Source organism: Pieris napi, chromosome 12, assembly GCF_905475465.1.
Source record: "Pieris napi chromosome 12, ilPieNapi1.2, whole genome shotgun sequence".
NCBI classification, from domain to species: domain Eukaryota; kingdom Metazoa; phylum Arthropoda; class Insecta; order Lepidoptera; family Pieridae; genus Pieris; species Pieris napi.
In genome coordinates, this window is record NC_062245.1 from 3580721 (window position 1) to 3591778 (window position 11058).

At 43.5% G+C, this 11058-nt stretch overlaps 1 protein-coding gene and 1 long non-coding RNA gene across 30 annotated transcripts; both read right to left on the reverse strand.

The window, feature by feature from the left end:
- Window positions 1-241: 241 nt before the first annotated feature.
- LOC125054781 lies at window positions 242-6984 on the reverse strand. 26 transcript variants are annotated; one of them, XM_047656878.1, is made up of 7 exons: window positions 4436-6984; window positions 4311-4392; window positions 4052-4156; window positions 3831-3891; window positions 3160-3683; window positions 2724-2777; window positions 242-2607 (listed from the first exon to the last, which is right to left on the reverse strand). In XM_047656878.1, exons 1-7 carry the CDS (start codon window positions 4441-4443, stop codon window positions 2449-2451), a joined length of 993 nt encoding a protein of 330 aa, XP_047512834.1. In that variant the 5' UTR covers window positions 4444-6984; the 3' UTR covers window positions 242-2448. The 26 variants fall into 26 exon arrangements, 24 of the variants coding, with proteins under 24 accessions (XP_047512834.1, XP_047512838.1, XP_047512822.1 ...); XM_047656882.1 differs by lacking the exon at window positions 3831-3891 and adding exons at window positions 3773-3801; window positions 3956-4051 and having other exon boundaries at window positions 4109-4156; window positions 4311-6984; XR_007117762.1 differs by lacking the exon at window positions 3831-3891 and adding an exon at window positions 3773-3801 and having other exon boundaries at window positions 242-1724; window positions 2213-2607; window positions 3956-6983.
- On the reverse strand, window positions 6980-10570 carry LOC125054783. Of its 4 annotated transcripts, none has more exons than XR_007117766.1 (3): window positions 10414-10570; window positions 7375-9933; window positions 6980-7011 (listed from the first exon to the last, which is right to left on the reverse strand). It is a non-coding gene; the product is annotated as an uncharacterized LOC125054783 (long non-coding RNA). The 4 variants fall into 4 exon arrangements; XR_007117763.1 differs by having other exon boundaries at window positions 6995-7011; window positions 7081-9933; XR_007117765.1 differs by lacking the exon at window positions 6980-7011 and adding an exon at window positions 7162-7212.
- Window positions 10571-11058: the final 488 nt, after the last annotated feature.

Here is an 11058-nt window from a genome sequence, read left to right on the forward strand (position 1 = left end):
TTCAGTCTTCATCCTTCAGTCTTCATCTTCGTTCTTCAGTCTTCATCTTCGTTCTTCAGGCTTCATCTTCATCTTCAGTCTTTGTCTTCATCCTTCAGTCTTTGTCTTCATATTCATCTTCATCCTTCAGTCTTCGTCTTGGTTCTTCAGTCTTCATATTCGTTCTTCAGTCTTCATATCCATATTCGTTCTTCATCCTTCAGTCTTCGTCTTCATACTTCAGTCTTCGTCTTCAGTCTTCGTCTTCATCCTTCAGTCTTCGTCTTGGTTCTTCAGTGTTCGTATAAGTTATTCAGTCTCATACTAGTTATGATTTAAAGTTTACTTACTACAGAACTTGTTCTGGCCCAATTAGTTTTTTATAATTTCCATTTTAGGTGAAATTTCAATCGAGGTTTTTCACTCTTCATGTTGGTTCTTCGCTCTTCATGTTGGTTCTTCGCTCTTTATGTTGGTTCTTCGCTCTTCATGTTGGTTCTTCGCTCTTCATGTTGGTTATTCGCTCTTCATGTTGGTTCTTCGCTCTTCATGTTGGTTCTTCGCTCTTCATGTTGGTTCTTCGCTCTTCATGTTGGTTCTTCGCTCTTCATGTTAGTTCTTCGCTCTTCATATTCATTCTTCGCTGTTGACGTTGGTTATTCACTGTTCACGTTGGTTCTTCGCTCTTCATGTTCATTCTTCGCTGTTGACGTTGGTTATTCACTGTTCACGTTGGTTCTTCGCTCTACATGTTGGTTCTTCGCTCTTCATGTTGGTTCTTCGCTCTTCATGTTCATTCTTCGCTGTTGACGTCTGTTCTTCACTCTTCATGTTGGTTTTTCGCTCTTCATGTTCATTCTTTGTTTTCATTTCTTGACGTTGGTTCTTCACTGTTGATTTTTCGCTCTTGATCTTGGTTCAAAGCTCTTTATCTTGGTGCTTTAGTGTTAGGTTCTTAAATTTTTTTATATTTGTTAATCAGTCTTTATCTTTGTCACAAAAAAATTACATTACCTACTGTGTTTTCAGTATCGATGTTACATTTTACGTGGCCTCAGCGTCTTTATTAATCCGAATTCTTGGTCTCGAGTAATTTATATTCAGTCTTTGCTCATAATTTTTGTAAACAATTTTGTGACCTTTGAGATAAAACCTTTTTATCATTATTTGGAATATTAAATCTTGAATAGGCTAGGAATAAATTTCACATCCATTATTCTGAGATATAATCTCTGACCCACCCAGGTGCATCATATATTGTTCTTCAACATAAAAATGTTTCCCCAACTTCCTTTATTTGTTTTGTCAATAGTAAATTAGTGTAGGTTAACTGTAAGATTTTGTATTAACATCAGACGGTATTTTCAGTGTAGGATATAGTATAACACAATCGAGTTATCGCAAAATAATTGCAGGCGTCAAGGATTTTTCATATGCTCATCATGTACTATATTTACTGCTTGACATGGTTAAATTTGTGCTCGTATATAGTTTAAATTACATTTTGCCCTTTTTTATCTAATAAGCTGAAAGAGATTTTAAGCTGAAAAAGAATACGTTAGCCTGAAATACCTACACATTTTAGTAGCTATGATTTTATTTTATATTTTTGTTTGTTCTCCATCTGTATGGTTATAGTTTCTGGCCATGCTTTTATTTTTTGCAACTGATGAAACTGTTAAATTGATCCATGTTATCATATTACTCAGAAATATGCCTTATTGTATTAAACATAGTTTGGATACCTGAAAACAAACAAGTTTTGTGCCTTACGTAACATCCACGTAGGCGAAACAGATATGGGTATAGCTAGTCGCAAAATATAAAAAATAATTATGCATAAACGTTCAGTTTTTAAACTCCCATAATATTTAGTCATTATAAAACTGGTTTTGCTATACTTCGCAGCCATATGCAACGCAATGAACTCTTGGGTTTTACAACTGTTAACCTAAATAGCCTGTGGACAAACGGCATAAAACAATTTTTTCTTGTAATGTATATGTTATACATTACATTCAAAAATTTTACTTTGACTGGCAACAAGCACACAAACAACAATACAAGAAAGCAGACATTTGCAAACATTATAAAATAAGTGCTTTTAGTCTTAAGATGCTTAAAACCAGTTTATTGCACCTTGAATGCTCAGTATCTTTAAACAGGACATTAACATTCTACTGTTACGGAAACAAAATAATATAAAAGATAGTGCTAGAAGCTAACCCCTTACTTTCAGCAGAGCTCCAAACGCGCTGAAGTCTCGTGAAGTCCTACAGTTGCAGACGCCCGAGGATGCACCCGTTGTCGCCAGTCCTCGAAGATGACAGTCGCAGTAGCTCAATAGAAGCATCCACTGTCACAGGATTTAGTAGAGTCTCGAGATACACGCCCCACTTCCAGGTGCTTAGGAGCACTCATAGTCGCTGGTGTTCGTAGATCGGCAGATCCTGAGGATGCACCCCGCAGTCAGCGAAGCCTGAAGATGCACCCCGAAGTCAGCGGAGAATAAAGATGCACCCCGCATTCGTCGGTGAAGATGCACCCCGCAGTCAGCGAAGCCTGAAGATGCACCCCGCATTCGTCGGTGATGATGCACCCCGAAGTCAGCGGAGAATGAAGATGCACCCCGCAATCAGGGAAGCCCGAAGATGCACTTCGCAGTAAGCGCAGACTGGAGATGCACCCCGCAGTCAGCGAAGCCTGAAGATGCACCCCGAAGTCAGCGGAGAATGAAGATGCACCCCGCATTCGTCGGTGAAGATGCACCCCGCAGTCAGCGAAGCCTGAAGATGCACCCCGCATTCGTCGGTGATGATGCACCCCGAAGTCAGCGGAGAATGAAGATGCACCCCGCAATCAGGGAAGCCCGAAGATGCACTTCGCAGTGACCGCAGACTGGAGATGCACCCCACAGTCGGCGGAGTATGAAGATGCACCCCGCAGTGAGCGGAGCCTGGAAATTCACCCCACAGTCGGCGGCGGAGAATGAAGATGCACCCTCCAGTGAGCGGAGACTGGAGATTCACCCCACAGTCGGCGACGGAGAATGAAGATGCACCCCGCAGTGAGCGCAGACTGCAGATGCACCCCACAGTCGGCGGAGTATGAAGATGCACCCCGCAGTGAGCGGAGCCTGGAGATTCACCCCACAGTCGGCGGCGGAGAATGAAGATGCACCCCGCAGTGAGCGGAGACTGGAGATGCACCCCACAGTCGGCGGAGTATGAAGATGCACCCCGCAGTCGGCTGCGGAGAATGAAGATGCACCCTGCAGTCAGCGAAGCCTGAAGATGCACTTCGCAGTCGGCACAGACTGTAGATGCACCCCGCAGTTGGCAGAGCCAGAAGATGCACCCGCATTCGGCGAAGCCTGAAGATGCACCCCGCAGTGAGCGGAGACTGGAGATTCACCCCACAGTCGGCGGAGTATGAAGATGCACCCCGCAGTCGGCTGCGGAGAATGATGATGCACCCTGCAGTCAGCGAAGCCTGAAGATGCACTTCGCAGTCGGCAGACTGTAGATGCACCCCGCAGTTGGCAGAGCCAGAAGATGCACCCGCATTCGGCGAAGCCTGAAGATGCACCCCGCAGTGAGCGGAGACTGGAGATTCACCCCACAGTCGGCGGAGTATGAAGATGCACCCCGCAGTGAGCGGAGACTGGAGATGCACCCCACAGTCGGCGGAGTATGAAGATGCACCCCGCAGTCGGCGACGGAGAATGAAGATGCACCCCACAGTCAGAAAAGCCAGAAGATGCACTCGCATTCGGCGGAGACTGGAGATGCACCCCACAGTCGGCGGAGTATGAAGATGCACCCCGCATTCCGCGGAGTATGAAGATGCACCCCGCAGTCCGCGGAGTATGAAGATGCACCCCGCAGTCGGCGGCGGAGAATGAAGATGCACCCCGCAGTCCGCGGCGGAGAATGAAGATGCACCCCGCAGTCCGCGGCGGAGAATGAAGATGCACCCCGCAGTCGGCGGCGGAGAATGAAGATGCACCCCGCAGTCGGCGGCGGAGAATGAAGATGCATCCCGCAGTCGGCGGCGGAGAATGAAGATGCACCCCGCAGTCAGCAAAGCCAGAAGATGCACTCGCATTCGGCGAAGTCTGAAGATGCACCCCGCAGTGAGCGGAGACTGGAGATGCACCCCACAGTCGGCGGAGTATGAAGATGCACCCCGCAGTCGGCGGCGGAGTATGAAGATGCACTTGGCAGTCGGCAGAGCCTGTAGATGCACCCCGCAGTCAGCGGAGACTGGAGATGCATGCCCCGCAGTCACTGAAGCATGCACAACCACAATCACCGGAGTTAAGAGAAACACCCATCGCATGAGCTCATAGATGAACCTCGCAGTAGCCGGAGCCTGAAGCCACAGTAGTCGCAGGAGCCGAGACGCACCCCGCAATTGCAAGAGCTCAAAGCTGATGATCGTGAAGCAGTCCTTGTAGTACATCCCGTAGTTGCTTGCAGAAGGTTAAAAAGCACTGCACAGGGTGCAAGCAACCAACAATAAAGCGTCGGCCTTGCGATTCTGCAACTCACTTTTCGCGCTCAAATCAAAAAACAATACACTACAAGCTCCCTCCTTATCAGAATGCCAAATCGTAAAATGACTGCTTTACGACTGATTTGAGCGCGACCGCCACTGCGAAAACCGCTGTGTGAGTTCGAAAAGTGAGTTACATAATCGCAAGGCTGTGTTGCTTGGATCTACTATGGTGGTTCAATGTTCAACCAAAAATTATTACATTTACAAAAATTCAAACTAAACGAATAGTAGTCCATTAGTATTTTTAAAATTAAAACATTGTATTTGCAGAATAATTAATTAGGTACGAGCAAGAAGTGTTAGGATACGTGAGATTTTATGGTACATTTCAAACAATTTCAAAACCTGGCACAGAGCTGGTGCCCACAGCCTGGATGATTGAGGCTGGTTCTGCTTGCCAACGACGTTGACCGCTTGTGACAGGATCGTTGGCTAACGGCGTAGAAGAGCGCGTGCCGCCTGGTGCTGTTAGAATCGCGTAGAGAGCGTGCGTGTGGTAGGTTCAGGTCCAATGACGAGGACCGCGTGTGACAGGATCTAGCGCCCACGGCGTTGAACGCTATGGCTGGTGCTGCGCTAACGGCGTTTACGCTGCGCTGTGGCAAGATGAGTGACCAACAGCGTAGCGTGCTGTTGTGTGTCTGATGTTGCCTGAAGCTGTAACAATAGTTTAAAGCGCGTGTGGCAAGATCTAGCGCCCACGGCCTGTTCTGCTGCCAACGGCGCGAGGCAGTTCTGGTACCAACGGAGTAGAGCACGTGTGGTGTGATCTGGGACCAACAGCGTAGAGAGCGTCCGGCAGGATTTAGAGCTCACGGTTTGGAGCGCTTAATCTCTGGTTCTGCTGCCAACGGCGTAGAGCGCGTGTAGTCTGGGGCTGTAACAATCGCTTAGAGAACGTGCATGTGGCTGGTACAGTGCCAATGGCGAGGAGCGCATGTGGCAGGATCTGGACTACACGCACTGGAGCATTTATGGCGGGTGCTGCTGCTAACGGCGTTCAGCTCATGTTGCAGGATAAGTGACCAATGGCGTAGCACGCATGGCATATTCCGGAACTAACGGCTTAGAGTGCGTGTTGCCTGGAGCTGTAACAATGGTTATGGCGCATATGTGGAAGATGTAGCACTCACGGCCGGTTCAGCTACCAACGTTGTAAGGCAGGATCAGTGGCTTGAAGTGAAGCTAGCGCCCTCAGAGTAGATCGCGTATGGCAGGTTTAGCGCTCACAGCCTGGAGCGCGTTTGGCAGGACTTTGCACCCACGTCGTAGATTGCGTGCGGCAGGTTTTAACGCCCACGGCGTAGGCTACACATAGCCGGAACTGGACCAAGTTTAGCAGGATCTAGCGCCCAAGGCGTAGAGTGCATGTGGCAGGATCAGTGACCATGGCGTAGAGCTTGGCGCGAAACAGGACCAACTGCGTAGAGCGCTCGAAGCGAAGCTAGCACCCTCAAAGTAGAGCGCGTATGGCAGGATCTAGCGCTCACGGCCTGGAGCGCGTGTGGTAAGACTGCGACCACGGCGTAGATTGCGTGCGGCAGGACCTAGCGATCACAGCGCGAAGCACCCCAGGCGTAGAGCCCATGTGGCAGGATCAGTGACCATGGCGTGGAGCTTGGTGCCGGAACAGGACCAACTGCGTAGAGCGCGTATGGCAGTATCTAGCACTCACGGACTAGAGCCCGTGGCAGGACTGCGCCTACGGCGTAGATTGCGTGCGGCAGGAGCTACGGATCACAGCGTTGATCGCGTGTGGTAGGTTCTTGCTGCACCCACGGCGAAGATTGCGTGCGGCAGGTTCTAGCGCCCACGGCGTAAAGCGCGTGTAGCCGGAACTGGACCAAGTCTAGCAGGATCTAGCGCCCCTGGCGTAGATTGCGTGCGGCAGGACCTAGCGCCCACGGCGTTGATCGCGTGTGGCAAGCTCTACCACCCACAGCGCGAAGCGCCCAAGTCGTAGAGCGCATGTGGGCGGAACAGATTACAGAACCAACGGTGTAGAGCACGTCTGACATGATCTAGCGCGCCCAAGGCGTAGAGCGCGTATGGCAGGATCAGGCGCCCACGAACTGGAGCGCGTGTGGCAGGACTTAGGGCCCACGGCGAAGATCGCGTGCGGCAGTAACTTCCACCCATGGCGAGCGCAGTGTTTAGGGAGGTGGGCGTGGCACAATTTATGACCAACATAGTGCATGGTGGCATCATAAAGTAATTTCAAATATTCCGATCATTTCTCAACACGACAGTTGTTGCACTTAATTCAATATGGAATATAAATTTCTTCTTAAATATAAATTATTATAGTTATTGTTGTCCATTCGCCTCGCATCCATCCATCAACAATATATGACGTGTGGTACGTAAATAAATTGTGAATTTTTTATTCGTGCATCTAAAATGAACACGTGTCATAGATAGTTATCGCTTTTTCAGTTCTCTAGTGACTTATTTGATTTAAAATAGGTAGATCTGAAATGTGAATTACAACTTTAACCTGGTTCTAAGATCTTTATACAATAATTACAGAGTTTAACTTACTTGAGATTTATAAAAACTAAATAAATCCGACTGTCAGCGGTTCTATTTTATCGACTTTTCATATAGATAATAATATCGGAGCCAGTTTAAAGCTTTGAATAGGTTCATTATCTTTGCATTTACAATCCAATGCTAAGATCTGGGTCCTTTGGTTACTACTTAATACGATCGAATACACCTGTTACTTGTTTTAAAATGTTTTTATAAAAAAACTAGATAAAATTTTCGAGAAGAAAATATTATGGAAGTATATATAACAAAGCGATTTCAATTCATTTTCGCAGTGTGATTTACCTTAATTCCAGAATACGCTTCTATTTCGATGAGGATTTTTGAAGAAAAGTTATAGGCCCTAAATACAATTCTTCTGTTCAACATGTTTTTCAAGTTATATTTATGTATATTTTTGTTATATTGAGGTCGTATTTCATCATTGCGTTTCATACTTGGTTTCTTTTAAATATTATTGATCATTATAATACTTGTCCTAGTTAAATATGTATCGTAAATAAATTAATATTTCATTATATGCCTGTAAGAAACACGTTATCCTAGCAAAAGACAAAGCTTGGTATGTCCAAAAGATATCTGTGACTGCAATATAAATTTCATAAGCATATTAACCGCCATGCATTTGAATATAAATCAGTCACAAACCAGCCTGAAGTCAATGCAGAATCGTTCGGCAGCTCATTAATGTCGTTTGCATCCCCACAATGGATATTAATTAAGTATGTTATGCCAACTTCCAAAAAACCAGGACAATCCAGCTCTTTCTATTTCAGCTTCCTAAACAATACTAGACAAAACAATTGCGATATATCGCATTAATTAACTAGCAGATTAAGCTGCTATTAATTATTTTATTGTTAGGGATTAATAAAATAAGGATAAATGCACTTTATTCATAAAAATTACCTTAGTGGCGTCTCTGAAAAGTTCTCGTAGATAAGTTATATCTTTCCAATATTGTCATAGCTTTCCTCGTTTGTTCATAATTAATTTGGTTTAAGTATCAGTGTGTAAAAAATATGCTGTTTGGTTGTAGTGGTGTGAATTAAGGATTGCCAGATCCAGTGTAAATCTTACTTGCATTGAAAGTTTCAAAGTTATCGCAGAGTTCATTTATACATTTAGCATGTTTATTCGCAGCAGGTAGAATATGGTTGGTTGGTTAATGATAGGTTTTATATTTATATAATGGGTGCCAGGTACACAGTTATGCCCAAAATATTCCACATCTTTGCCAAGTGTGCATATTTATAAGTCCGCAATATCAGATCCATAGTATAGCTACTTATGATAAGGTAAATAAATTTATTTAAGAGTTCCTGAAAGAATTACCTAAAAACCTCATATTATATCCTACCGCCGTATGTAACGGCATTAATACGAAAACTTATAATTTTGAAAATGTGTTAATTAAATCCGGAAATCGGTCAATAGTTTTTGCCTTGGTAACAAGGATAAATGATTCCACTCACGGAATATCCACTTACCTATTTATTACCACGTGTTTTTCTTTGTATACGACCTTAATTCAGGGTTATTGCCTACGTTAGAGAATAAGTCGTCTTGCTTTTAGGGACGTGGTGACGTGAGCGGTAGTGATTCCTTCTTCTTGAAGGTCCACAATGCATCATAATCTTAAAAGTGATAAAACGGTCTTGGTATCACCACGGCACCCAGGATAAAAGCTGTGAATTGTACACGAACAAATCAAGATGGCGTCAATTGTTTTGTACATCTTATCGAAATTGGATATCATACTGTGTTTAATGTTATACAACATTTATATTAAAGCTACGAGAAAAAATACTAAATACTGTTTGGTTATCTTAACAACTTACCATTATGACTTTTCTCGATTTCGCCTCGAAGAGTTATTTTCAGATATTTGTTTCAATAATTTTATGGTTTTGATGCGTCTCTATTCCATTTTACAGCTATTATATATATGTTTAAGATGTTACCTAGTTATTTTGTTTTCATTTTATATATTATTATCGCTCAATGCCAGGGCAAATATGTAGAGTACATTTGTTAACTTGCGAGCTCCAATTTACTTGCATTTGTGCCGTCATACTGCTCAGCCTGTGTAGATTTAAAAGTCAACACATACTAGCCCAAGTCTAAATCGGGCATTATATAAACAGGTTATTGGCACTCACCCTACTCTTACATATTAGTCAAATACCGCACGATAAAATATCATCAGCTATTAGATGTATGACAGCATGCAGCGAGCCGTCTTACTTGCGCCTCATTTCGTCAGCTGTATCTGTGCTCGAAATAACAACACATAACGGCCCTCTAGGGCCTATACATAAAAGGTTTAATTGCGCAAGTGGGTAGGTAATAGGTACCTATCGTTACCTATGTGAACTGTGTACCGGCCCCGTAAAAGCTCGTGTAGAGGGTTTGTTTGAGGCAGCCGTAAGGCAGCAAAGCCGAGACACGTACGCCATCTCTCCTTTCACAATAAACTACGCAGCAACTCGCACCTCGACCGCCATTGTCTCCGAAGTCCACGATGACTCATGGAATAATACACGTTGGGTGAAAATTTCAAATATTACAAAATAGACAAATTAAATTCTACGCCATTTTTAAAACATTTATTTCCATACTTAAACATATGTTACAATTTTCTTATTCAATATGAATAAACTTTTAATTCCAATCGACTATCGTATATAGCTAACTGAAACATTTATTAACAATTAAACATTAAATTAACTAGTAAAATGCATGATACCGTTACAAACCCATACCGTAGTTACCTCCGAGCACGCCCCCGCGGCAACCAAGATGGCGGCCGTCGGATGCAGGCCCACGCGAAACGCAATGGGACTGTAAATTTAGAAAACATCTTGCATATATCACAGATACAAAAATACTTTACATTACCTATTGTTCATCCTACTTAACTAGGGGTTTTACATTGTCCAATTCTTTAAAAAAGCTATCTAGGCCACTGAGATCATTCTTCCACAAATTATCTATTTTCTCTCGCTCCTGCTTCGCCAACTCCTCTTCTTTGTCAGTTATTCCGAGATCTGCTTGCATTTGAGCCCATTTTCTAGCACGTTCTCTTTGTTTCGATAGTAGTTCATTTTCAGCGCGTGACAGGGAGTTACTCAATACAGCGATCATACGCAAGTCACGCTTTCTCTTTGTCTTAGCATTTAATGACTTAGATTTAAATTTACGGACCCAGTTAGATAGGGATTCAGTTTTACTTTCACAAAAGTCAACAATATGTTTTTCTTGTGCACTGTAGCCCATATTAAAAATTATAGGAATTATATAGCGTGTGAGAAGATTACACACCTGTATCCGATCAGGCACAATGCCCAATAGATTTCTGAAGAACTTGGTTACACTTCACAACACTACATCCGCACTGCACCGCGTCGGGGAAATTAATGAGAGCGCATTACGTCACGTTCAGCTTTTATAGGGGACGCTATTGAAGCACGGAACTGCGCAGTTGTATGACAAAATGGCGTCGTGCCAATAGCGGGCCAATCAAGAGCTCAGAAGCGTATCTAAACTGGGATGCCATTTATTCCCTTGATAAATTACACAACCGAAATGCGATAAAACATATTTAAGCCTTGTAATGTAAATAATATAATGTCCTAGTACAACCGAAATAATAAAGTATATTTAAGAATATAAAGTATCATTAAAATGATTAAGTTTACTAACGATCAATATTAATGCCTCAAACTGAAAGGCCTATAATATGCATTAATAATAGTAACAGGTTTTATTCCTTATGTCAAATTCTAAATAAATTTGTAAATTTCTAAAAATTACACTTTACTATTATTTGTTACCACAAAAGCGCAGTTAAAATACTAAAAGTTTAATCATTTAATTTGAGTTTCAAAAATTGTGCCTAGTTTTAGGTAAATAGAATAAAGTGGCAACTCATAAATGGAACTAAAAACGTAGTGAATTGCGACCTCG

Excerpts from the sequence above, each read along its gene's own strand:
- LOC125054781 (XM_047656858.1), bottom strand. The coding sequence starts at position 4,443 with ATGTACTACAAGGACTGCTTCACGATCATCAGCTTTGAGCTCTTGCAA. Across the intron at positions 3,684-3,772 it reads CATACTCCGCCGACTGTGGG|GTGCATCTTCATACTCCGCC; the intron begins GTGCATCTCCAG and ends GCCGACTGCGGG. Across the intron at positions 2,778-3,159 it reads CAGTCTCCGCTCACTGCGGG|GTGCATCTTCAGGCTTCGCT; the intron begins GTGCATCTTCAT and ends GACGAATGCGGG.